This window comes from Rutidosis leptorrhynchoides, chromosome 9 (assembly GCF_046630445.1).
Source record: "Rutidosis leptorrhynchoides isolate AG116_Rl617_1_P2 chromosome 9, CSIRO_AGI_Rlap_v1, whole genome shotgun sequence".
NCBI classification, from domain to species: domain Eukaryota; kingdom Viridiplantae; phylum Streptophyta; class Magnoliopsida; order Asterales; family Asteraceae; genus Rutidosis; species Rutidosis leptorrhynchoides.
This window is the reverse complement of record NC_092341.1, coordinates 86991256-87003480: the sequence shown is the minus strand read 5'-3', so window position 1 is coordinate 87003480 and position 12225 is coordinate 86991256. Positions and strand designations below refer to the sequence as shown.

The 12225-nt window shown below is 36.5% G+C and overlaps 2 protein-coding genes across 3 annotated transcripts; one reads left to right on the top strand and one right to left on the bottom strand.

Moving 5' to 3' along the window:
• The first annotated feature begins 704 nt into the window (after positions 1 to 704).
• On the top strand, positions 705 to 1936 carry LOC139868228 (uncharacterized). The gene is made up of 2 exons (XM_071856558.1): positions 705 to 1217; positions 1718 to 1936. The coding sequence occupies exons 1-2, from the start codon at positions 705 to 707 to the stop codon at positions 1934 to 1936; spliced, it is 732 nt and encodes a 243-aa protein (XP_071712659.1).
• A 202-nt stretch (positions 1937 to 2138) lies between these two features.
• On the bottom strand, positions 2139 to 11880 carry LOC139866498 (protein TIC 22, chloroplastic). 2 transcript variants are annotated; one of them, XR_011765475.1, is made up of 9 exons: positions 11448 to 11880; positions 11201 to 11263; positions 10913 to 10987; positions 10489 to 10539; positions 10007 to 10066; positions 9849 to 9920; positions 2888 to 2923; positions 2620 to 2785; positions 2139 to 2452 (listed from the first exon to the last, which is right to left on the bottom strand). XR_011765475.1 is itself a non-coding variant. In XM_071854752.1 (8 exons), the coding sequence occupies exons 1-8, from the start codon at positions 11841 to 11843 to the stop codon at positions 2693 to 2695; spliced, it is 846 nt and encodes a 281-aa protein (XP_071710853.1). In that variant the 5' UTR covers positions 11844 to 11880; the 3' UTR covers positions 2454 to 2692. The 2 variants fall into 2 exon arrangements, 1 of the variants encoding a protein (XP_071710853.1); XM_071854752.1 differs by lacking the exon at positions 2139 to 2452 and having other exon boundaries at positions 2454 to 2785.
• Between the last annotated feature and the right edge of the window lie 345 nt (positions 11881 to 12225).

Here is a 12225-nt window from a genome sequence, read left to right as displayed (position 1 = left end):
TGAAGAAAGTGAATGATTGGTCCCCGGTTATCGAGAAATCAACAATCGGTTAGCGGAATGGAGATCTAAAACGGTGTCTTTTGGTGGTCGTTTAACTCTTGTTAAATCCGTTCTCTCTAGTTTGCCTCTTTACTATTTCTCGCTTTTTCTGGCCCCTCCTTGTGTGCTAAAAATTTTAGAGAGTGTGAGACGTCATTTCTTTTGGGGCGGATCGGGTTCTAATTCAAAAATGTCTTGGGTTAAATGGGATACAATCCTTCTTCCTCACGAAGAAGGAGGCTTAAATATTATGTCTCTTAAATCAAAAAACCTTGCTCTTCTTTGTAAGTGGTGGTGGAGGTTTAAAACCGAAACCAACACTTTGTGGATCACCGTGATTCGTAGTATTTATGGTTTTAATGGTGGGCTTGTGCTTGGTGACGGGCTTGCCCGTAATTCAAACGCGAGTCTATGGTCTTCTATTTGTGATGCAGGAAAAAGTGTGGATGATTTAGGGATTAATTTCTCTAATTCGTTCACTCGCAAGATTGGGAATGGGGCGAATACTCTTTTTTTGGGATGACTTGTGGGTTGGGGATACTTGTCTCAAAAACAAGTACAAGAGATTGTATCGCTTGTAGAGTAACAAAAACGCATCGGTTCGAGATAGGCTTACAGGTTCGGATGAAGGTGCAGCGGGCTGTTGGGCCTGGTCCAGGGAATTAATGGGCCGGACTGCAGCTCAATTCAGTGAATTACAAAGTCTGGTTCAGCAATGTTTTCTGGATCGAGATAAAGATGACGGCTGGGAGTGGACCTTCGACACACAAAATGGATTCACAGTTAAGAAATTGTCACAGATAATTGACGGTGTAATATTTGGAAGGGAGAATAACAACGTTGAATCTTTACGTAACCGCCTAGTTCCAAAAAAAATTGAAGTCTTTATATGGCGAGCTAGGAGGGGGCGGATTCCGGTTCGGGTTGAATTAGATAAAAGAGGTATTGATTTACATAGCTTGAGGTGTCCGGTTTGTGATGGAGATATCGAGACGGTTGAACACATCCTCTTCACTTGTAATTTTGCTAAAGAGGTTTGGCTCAAAGTTCTCAAATGGTGGGGTTACGGTTCGAGTATTTTCGGGTATGAAGACATCTTCTTGGGCACATTCGGGTCTTCCGCTTTTGATAATAAACGGAAAATTTGGCAAGCCGTTTGTTGGATTGTTTGCTACTTGGTTTGGAAGAATAGGATTCTAAAGTTTTCAAGAACAAGGCTTCGACGATTCCCTCGTTACAACAACAACAACAACAACAACAACAACAACAACAAAACCCAATACCACCTGAGTGGTGTATGGGAGAGGTGAGATGTAGACAATCCTTCCCCTACCCGAGAATAAAAACAGGTCATTTCACCACCCAGAAAAATAGAGAAAGTCATCCCTGTCTTTCTTCGACGGATAAAGAGATTGCTTCCGAGTGGACCTCCGGCAAAAAAGTAGGAAATTTGTTTTTTTTTTAAATAAAAACTAAGAAATAGTATGGGGGAAAAAAGGATAAAAAAAAAGAAAAGAAAATTAAAAATAAAAAAGAAAATAAAAATAAAATAAAGACGCCATGAAAATGGTAGAATCAGATTTTCATGGGTTTAAAAGTCTGCCTGAAAATCAATTTAGGCTCTAAGCGGCAGTCAAGACGCCACTTAATCGACGCTTGGTGTTGCCTCAATAAATAGAGCCAAGGGGCCTTGAAAACAGAAACAGAAACACGAAAGGCATGCCAGGTGGGCGTTGTTGCGCAAGCAAGGGGCCAACCACCGGTAACAAACCAAACACCACTCTATCCTTCGATTCCCTCGTTGTTAATGGAAATTCAATCTCTATCCTTCGATTGGATCTCGAGAAGGCACAAAAAACATAAGATGGATTGGCACTCTTGGTTTAATAATCCTTAGTTATTTATATTGCAACCTTTGCAATTTCGTGTATTGTTTGTATCGTTTATATTGTTTAGTTCTTCGTGATTGGTCGTAAGCATACGCGCTACCATTGTAACCTTTCGTGATTAATATAATTCTACTTGCTTTTCAAAAAAAATTAGTAAATTTATAAAAAAATCTTCAACAAAAATAAGAATTTACTACAATATAGATCCAAATATCTAGTTGATATACACATTTCTCAACCATATTGATTCAGACTTTAATCAGTCCGATTGACAAACCTAACAAAGTACTCCGTAACAATATATTTGATACCAACTAAAGACCACGACCTTTCCATAAACGCTTTCATACATCTGTAATCAAAATTTAATAAACACAAGCAAACTACACAGTTCTGGTCATTTAGTCTCAATTCAACTGCTATGTTTTCCATACAACAATAACTAATCCAAATTTGCAAATATAAAAAAATTTCTGGTAATCTCATCTTTCCGAAAACCGTAATTGGTAACCCGTAACACAATCCTGAAGAAAAATGTAAGATTTCCATACATGTAAGTTGGCATCATTCAGTTACATGTTTGGGCATTTTTTACTCATTGTCAAAAACTGTAAAATGCACCCGATCGTTTCTTTAACAACCGCCGAATAGATTGACATAACATGACAACAAAACTAGGGACTAGATTTACCTGTTTTTTGAAAGGACTCAATAATGATATATTTGGGGTTACGTTTGATACGACATTTTATAAATCGAGCCTTCTATGCGTTTACAACTTCCTGCAAGTGTTGGGAGTGACTTTTACCAGGGGGAATGAAAATCAGATCTTCCCAACCAGAATTTTTTTCACTCATCTGTCACCCAAGGCATATATATAATATAGTATTAGTAATTAGTAACATAATCATATTATATAGCAACAACATTTGGGCACAATAATTACATAAGTTTGTTACCTCCATTTTTTTCAAAACATCTTCCAAACTTCCCACCTGCGTAGGGATTAGAAACAGCATTATCACTTTATCAGTACTAAAAAGAGCTTAAATGAAGTATATTGTGTTGGAGGTTTTATTAAATTCTTTCGTGTAGGGTAAAATAATCGATAGCCGGATAAATCACTGAATCGTGGTATCACTTTCCGAAAGTAATTATTCGACCCTTATAGCCTGGGTTACACGAATATCACTTTGGGATAAGACAGAGATTAAATTCTTGTTTTGGCAGAAACAAGAATTCCTTTTGCAGAAGAATATTTTGGTGTTCGTAACTTGTGTGTTTTTCTCATGCATATTGGTTAATATATTTATATACACCCTTAATCATGAAAGAGTCTTTTATTAAAATCAATTGGCCGATTGATTAATAAAAGTATCTTCTATAATATTCAAAAGAGGTTACAGGAAGAATATTTCTATAAACAAATATTATCACTTCCATCATTAAAGTAAAAGTTGTTACTTTTACAATAAACAAATATTATATTTTACAACTATCAAAGCATGAGTGATCACTTTATAATAAACAAGTATTATTCCTTCAACCACTAAAGCAAAAGTGGGTGCAAGAATAATTCTTCCGTAATCACTCAAAATTGTGTTAAGTGTTTTCTTACTGCTGTCTCTTAAGAACCAGCACTGCAAAAGGACCAGCAGCGCAAAAATCAGCAAACAGGACCAGCAGCGCAAAAGTCAGCATACAGGACCAGCAGCGCAAAAGTCAGCATACAGGACCAGCAGCGCAGAGGAACCAGCAAACAGGACCAGCTGCGCAGAACAACCAGCACAGGGACCAGCTGCGCAGAACAACCAGCACAGGGACCAGCTGCACAGAACAACCAGCACAGGGACCAGCTGCGCAGAACAACCAGCACAGGGACCAGCAATGCAGAACAACCAGCACAAGGACCAGCAATGCAGAACAACCAGTACAAGGACCAGCAATGCAGAACAACCAGCACAAAACACTTAGCCAAATTTCAACTTACTAAGAAAACTTAGTACTGAAAACACTTAGTCAAATTTCAGGTAGACCAAGTCATGATAGTAAATAATGGAAAACCACTTTTGGGTCCGGGTAATCTATCACTTAATGGGTGTACACTCCGTACCTCCAAACCCATTTACAAGTGTAGATTAAAACCCAAAATTACACTAAATTTCCAACAATCCTCCCCAATTTAGTGCAATTCGTTTCATGAGAATTAAACAAATTAAAACAAAACTCATGCATAAATGAAAATATCTTGAAGATTGAATTTTCACCTTAGTACATTACACATTCCAAATATTCGAGAATCGGGGTGTTCTAAGAATTGAACCCTTCAACCCATTTGAATAGCTGAAAATAACATACACATAAGTTTTCAAATACTCTAAAGCTATCCTGACACTTTACAAGCCATGTGTCCATATCCTTTCATGAATGTATCTAAAGCAAAAGTCCAAGCTTTGTTGAAGCGGCAAAACTTCACATTCACATAGGTAGTTCATTTCAGTCATGCACCTGCTCATGCACTTTTTCAAATGAACTATTAAGAAGCTAGACTTCAACCTCACCTTCAGCAGGTCCGAGTACATACATTACCTTGGGATGATACAAAATTTTTGTACTCCAAATTTCTAAGTATAAGCCTTCCACATTGAATTCAACTTCTAATTTTCATCAGAAGGGAATTGGGTATCTTATAATTAGAAATTTATGTGGACTTTAAACCCATCCCCACAGCAGACTTGTTCACCAAGTCTCTTGCCAATCCCTTCGTCAAGTGATCAGCTAAATTCTGTTGTGACCTCACGAACACTATAGAAATCACCCCATTCATGATGAGTTCACGAATCATGCTATGTCTGACACCTAAGTGTCTAGACTTTCCATTGTACATCTGGCTATAAGCCTTTGCCAATGTCGCAGCACTATCACAATGGATAGACATGGGTGCTATAGGTTTAGGCCATAATGGTATCTCATGGATCAAGTTTCTAAGCCATTCTGCTTCTTTACCAGCAGCAGCTAAAGCAACAAACTCAGATTCCATCGTTGAGTTGGTAATACATGTCTGCTTCTTAGAAGCCCATGAAATAGCACCTCCCCCAAGCAAGAACACCCAACCACTCGTTGAAGAATGATCTTCAATATTGGTTATCCAACTCGCATCAGAATATCCTTCTATTACCGAAGGAAACCCATTATAAGATAAACTATAGTCCATAGTTTTCTTCAAGTACTTCAGTACCCGCCTAATTGCTTGCCAGTGATGAGTACTAGGATTACTAGTATATCTACTCAGTTTTCCCACAGCAAAAGCAATATCCGGCCTTGTACAAGTCATGGCGTACATCAAACAGCCAATCACCTGAGAATACTCAAGTTGTGATACAGCTTCACCTTGATTAGGCATAAGCTTCTCACTTGGATCAACAGGGGTACTCACAGGATTACATTCAAAGCAATTGAACTTTTTCAACACCTTCTCAATATAATGAGATTGACAAATCGAAATTCCTTTGCTTTCACGTTTGATCCTAATGCCAAGGATAACGTCAGCCTCCCCCATATCTTTCATGGAGAATTTTGATGACAAAAATTCTTTTGTTAAATCAACCTGACTTTGGTCAGTCCCAAAGATTAACATGTCATCAACATATAGACAAATTATAACTCCTTTACCAGAATCATCAAATTTACTATATACACATTTATCTGCTTGGTTTAATTTAAAACCACTAGATAAAATCACTTCATCAAACTTTTGATGCCATTGCTTAGGTGCTTGTTTCAAACCATATAAGGATTTCACAAGTTTGCACACCTTGCCTTCATTTCCTGGCATGACAAAGCCCTGAGGTTGGTTCATATAAACCTCCTCATCCAATTCACCATTCAAGAATGCTGTCTTCACATCCATCTGGTGAATAACTAGATTGTGAATCGTAGCCAAAGCAATCAGCAGTCTAATGGTAGTGATACGTGCCACGGGAGCATAAGTATCAAAATAGTCAATTCCAGACTTTTGTCTAAAGCCTTGAATGACTAACCTTGCCTTGAACTTTTCAATAGTTCCATCCACCTTCATCTTCTTTTTGAAAATCCATTTGCAACCCAAAGGTTTGCAACCAGGAGGTAGATCAGCTAACACCCAAGTGTTATTGCCCATGATAGAATCTATCTCATCATTAATTGCCTCTTTCCAGAATGCAACATCCTGAGACCTCATTGCTTCATCATATGTTTTAGGATCATCATCAACATTGAAACAATACGAATATTGGGTAGAAACATCATCCCTAGAACCTTCAACTAAGTATAGTTGAAAATCTGGTCCAAATGATTTAGGTTTCCTTTTTCTTTTACTTTTCCGAAGCTCAAGTGACTGATCAACAGCCTTTTCAGAGACTTCATCATTACAATCCTTATTGATTCCATTGTTACTTGGAATCATATCCTTTGGTCTAGGTATAGATGAAAATCGATTTTCATCAAAGATTGCATCCCTTGAATCAATCACAGAATTGATTGAGACAAACTCATTAGGCTCTATTACATAGAACCTATATGCCTTGGAATGTTCAACATATCCAACAAATATGCAATCTATACCTCTTTCACCTAAACTTTTCTTCTTGGGATCAGGTAGTCTTACAACCGCCCTACAGCCCCATACCCGAAGATAATTCAAGTTAGGTTTCCTTTTATTCCAAAGTTCATAAGGTGTAATTTTGTTTCTTTTGTTAGGAACTCTATTAAGCAAATAACAAGCTGTTAACATAGCTTCCCCCCAAAATCCTTCACTTAAACCCGAATAGGATAACATGGAATTAACCATTTCCTTAAGGACCCTATTCTTCCTTTCAGATATACCATTTTGTTGTGGAGTATAAGGAGCTGTGGTCTCATGGATAATACCAACGGATTGGAAATACGATTGGTTAATGTATTCACCTCCCCTATCTGTTCTAAGTCTTTTAATCAAAGCCTTTTGTTGTAATTCTACTTCAGTTTTAAATATTTTAAATTTATCTAATGCTTCATCCTTAGTATGTAACAAATAAACATAGCAAAATCTAGAAGCGTCATCAATAAAAGTCACAAAATATTTCTTGTTCCCTAAAGTAGGAGTAGCATGCAAATCACATAAATCACTATGTATTAATTCCAAAATTTCAGTATCACGATGTACATTTTGAAATGGTTTCTTAGTGATCTTTGTTAACATACACGTTTTACACTTTTCATTGTTCATGTCAAAAGCCGGTATTAATCCATCTTTAGACATATCTTGCATTCTTTTAAAGTGTATATGTCCTAGTCTAGCATGCCAAAGTGTAGAATTATTTATGCTAGAAGTAGATATAAAAGCAAAATTAACATTCAAGTGATTAATGTTAAGTCTAAACATTCTATTGCATAAATAACCAAAACCAACAAACATACCATGTTTTGACAAAACAAACTTATCAGATTCAATCACTTGTTTATAACCACAACAATTTAACACACTACTGGAAACCAAATTTTTTCTTATTTGTGGTACATGCAAAACATCAAACAAACAAATAGTTTTTCCAGAACTAAAACACAAATCCACACTTCCACGTCCATGAACAGAGGCTGTTGACTCATTTCCCATATGAAGAATTGATCCATCAGTCACGGACTCGTAAGTCTTGAACCAAAATCTATCCTTGCATACATGGGTGGTGGCTCCCGAGTCAACCCACCACGCGACATCATCATCCTGCACAAAATAAGCCTCAGATATATATGAAACATAATAATTCTCATTTGAATTATTAAATATATTCTGACCTTTCGAGTTGTGGTTGTCTAAACCATTTCCCGAACCGCTTGTGCTAGATCCTTTGGCATTATTATTACCAAAAATAACCTTGCAATCCTTTTTCATGTGTCCAGTTTTACCACACTTCCAACAAGTCAATTTAGACTTCTTGTTCGGATTAGCCTTGTTATAACCTTGATGTTTACGTTTGCCCTTTTTGTCATTATTACTAGTGAACTTTTTATGTTCCACCATATTGACAACAGACGTACCAGCAACTTCGTTGCTCTTTGGCTTGTCATTATCCTGCAACCTGAGGGATTCCTCAATACGCAGATGACTACCCAACTCAACAAGAGTTAACTCCTCCTTCTTATGTTTCAAAGAATGTTTAAATTCTTTCCAAGATGGAGGTAGTTTATCAATTATGCTTGAGACTTGAATAGACTCATCCATGTTCATCTTATGTTGTGTGAATTGACCAAGTATACGAATGAGCTCATTGTATTGTTCCAAGACCGGTCTAGAATCGACCATCTTGTAATTATTAAAATTACTCACAAGGAACTTTTTACTAGAAGCATCCTCAGACATATACTTGGTTTCTAAACAGTCCCATAGTTCTTTAGAAGATTCAACATTTAGGTAAATATCAAAAAGGGAATCAGCCATACCATTGAGGATTAAACCTCTAGCGATGTAGTCATCGTTCTCCCACTTGCACCTTTTTCGAATTTGTTCAATAGTGGCATCATCACCATGATCTTCAGGAATTGGTGTGCTGAGTACGTACACCACACTCATGCTGCTCAGAAAGAAGTGCATCTTCTTTTGCCATCTCCTAAAATCAATTCCCTCAAACTTATCAAGTTTGGAGAAATTCGCCGTCATGTGTTTCATCGTAGCCGCCATCGATTATAACAAATAATTACTTTCGATTGTTGGAGGTTTTATTAAATTCTTTCGTGTAGGGTAAAATAATCGATAGCCGGATAAATCACTGAATCGTGGTATCACTTTCCGAAAGTAATTATTCGACCCTTATAGCCTGGGTTACACGAATATCACTTTGGGATAAGACAGAGATTAAATTCTTGTTTTGGCAGAAACAAGAATTCCTTTTGCAGAAGAATATTTTGGTGTTCGTAACTTGTGTGTTTTTCTCATGCATATTGGTTAATATATTTATATACACCCTTAATCATGAAAGAGTCTTTTATTAAAATCAATTGGCCGATTGATTAATAAAAGTATCTTCTATAATATTCAAAAGAGGTTACAGGAAGAATATTTCTATAAACAAATATTATCACTTCCATCATTAAAGTAAAAGTTGTTACTTTTACAATAAACAAATATTATATTTTACAACTATCAAAGCATGAGTGATCACTTTATAATAAACAAGTATTATTCCTTCAACCACTAAAGCAAAAGTGGGTGCAAGAATAATTCTTCCGTAATCACTCAAAATTGTGTTAAGTGTTTTCTTACTGCTGTCTCTTAAGAACCAGCACTGCAAAAGGACCAGCAGCGCAAAAATCAGCAAACAGGACCAGCAGCGCAAAAGTCAGCATACAGGACCAGCAGCGCAAAAGTCAGCATACAGGACCAGCAGCGCAGAGGAACCAGCAAACAGGACCAGCTGCGCAGAACAACCAGCACAGGGACCAGCTGCGCAGAACAACCAGCACAGGGACCAGCTGCACAGAACAACCAGCACAGGGACCAGCTGCGCAGAACAACCAGCACAGGGACCAGCAATGCAGAACAACCAGCACAAGGACCAGCAATGCAGAACAACCAGTACAAGGACCAGCAATGCAGAACAACCAGCACAAAACACTTAGCCAAATTTCAACTTACTAAGAAAACTTAGTACTGAAAACACTTAGTCAAATTTCAGGTAGACCAAGTCATGATAGTAAATAATGGAAAACCACTTTTGGGTCCGGGTAATCTATCACTTAATGGGTGTACACTCCGTACCTCCAAACCCATTTACAAGTGTAGATTAAAACCCAAAATTACACTAAATTTCCAACATATTGAGCTTCTTGAAAATATCAATTGACATCCAATTAAAGTATATGAGTTAAGAGATATGAGATACAAAAAAGTTTATAAAACTTTTATACCATAATATGTTGCGAAACCCCTTGTCCTCTAGGTCCTCGTGGTACCATTAATAATTCTTTCTCGATATCCTCCTGTTTTTGTAACAAGCATGATTTAAGTTATAATTACGAATAAATATTACCTATATCTGGATGTAAAAAAGTTAAAAAACACAAACCTTTCGAAAATATATAGGACAATAGCGTTTGTTTTTCTTCTTTATAACCAGGAGATCAGACTGCTCAAAGAAACAAAAGAACCAACGATAAGTATATTGTGAGAAGCAATAAAAATCTGAAAGCAACTATTTATATTTACTATATCCCAAGTCCCAATCTTTTCACGTTCTAAAGTTACAAAAACCAAGTTATTATACAAAAACATCCCATTACAGGAACATTTCTACAAGGATATAAAATTGCCCATTGATTTTGCAAAACAGTTGCTAGATCTTTACTCGTCTCCAACATTAGTAACCCATTTTTGTGTAGTTACAAAGTTGGCTACTTGGCTGGATTTCAGTGTTTGCATTAAATTTGAACTCTTTTGAAGAGCTTATTTTATTAAGTACAGAAGCTACGGTTTGTGTAACGTCCACCAGCGATGAGTCATTGTTAAATTTATATTTATATTATATCTAAAGAAAGTAACTTGTCATACCTGGAAAACAGGGACTCCATCGAACCCACTATTGGTAGCAGAAGCCTTCAGCTATAAGCAAGACATCAAGAATTACTTACAATTACACACCAATATCAAAATCGGTAGCAAACTAAATACAAATATACAGATTAGTAATGCTTACTATCTACCATTGTATATTGACCATAATCTCCAAAAGATGACTTATTCATGAAATACAGTAAAAACTGGCTGATCATATTGAATTATTTGTCAATAACATCAATAATTTCATTTAAAACGTTTTGATTAAATTTTCAAAAGTAGATTCCTAAGGACCTGTCAGCTCCACGTAAAATGTTACAGAAAACTACTAATAGAAAACAGAGAGGATGTTAACGGTTAACTCCGTTTCTGTTATGTAACTACTCACTAAAAACTTCATAATCATGAAACCACCAACCTCCATTGCATTCTTAAGTTGAACAGGATCAGGCAAAAATCGAAATGCAATCCCCTCAACCTTCAACATATAAACCTACACATAAAAATAACAAAAACGTAAAACCAAATGCAACAGAGACACAGAGTTTCATCATATCATGTTATTAGCTGATATAAACAGTTAGTCAGTGACTCAATGCAGTCAATTACCCTAACATATGCAGTTATAGCAACACATATACAAACCTTAAACTGAGTACATTTCTTCAATTATAACTTCAAAACCCTAAATTATAAAAACAATCACCTGGTCAAGTGAAATTGGTACAACTTTAGCCCTCCCTCTTAATTCTCCTTTCCTCAATCTAACCTGCAATTCACATTCACATAATTACATATATACATTGTTAGCTAATATAAACTAAGACTGGTAGAATTAGTGAAGAAGTTATTTTTGTTTTTTCGAGCTCGAATACTGTATACTGAAGCTGAGTAGTTCGTTAATTGCTTGATTACAACTAATAAAATATATATACCATGAAGACTAATGGTACCTGAGCTAGAAATGCTTCAGCGTCTTCTTGACGAAAACAGAGCAATCCGATTGATTTAAGTCCATTAGGATCAGAAATCAAAACGAATTCATTATCGGAATTACTGACGGTGTACAATTCCGTTCCGGCGAGTGTTTTAGAGACATTAGCAGAGCTTAAGGCTAAATCAAACACATGTTTTCCGGTGTGCTCTTGTGGCTGGTGTGATAATGAAGCAAAAGGTAATGAGTGATGTTTATTGTGTAGATTATGAAATTGGAAGATATTTTTGGTGATTTCACGGCGCGTTTCATCAAGGCGCGTGGTGATGTGAGCGCGTAGACGGAGGAAATGGTGGTTAATGAAGGTGAAGGGATTAGGTGTTGCTGAAGAACAAGGGTTTGGTGACGACTCCATTACCGATGAACAACAACCGAAAAAAGAAAGAGATGAAACAGGAAGATGATTTTTTTGTATATTACATTTATTTTGGTCCGGCCCATATATATTTGTAGTTGGGCCTATTTGGTCCGGCCCATATATAGGATTTGACACAAATGTTAGCTGAAGTTTGGTCGGAGATTTAAAATCTCAATATAAAATTATACTAGTTAAATGACCCTTGAAACCACGGGTTTGTTTAAACGAAACATTTTAATGATATGTTTTAGGTATTTAGTGAACGTAAATGCTAAAATTATTTAATTTAATGACCTGTGAAACCACAAAGTCCGACTGAGAAACTCGTCAGCTGAACATTTCATCAAACACCTAAAATGCATATTAAACAATTCACATC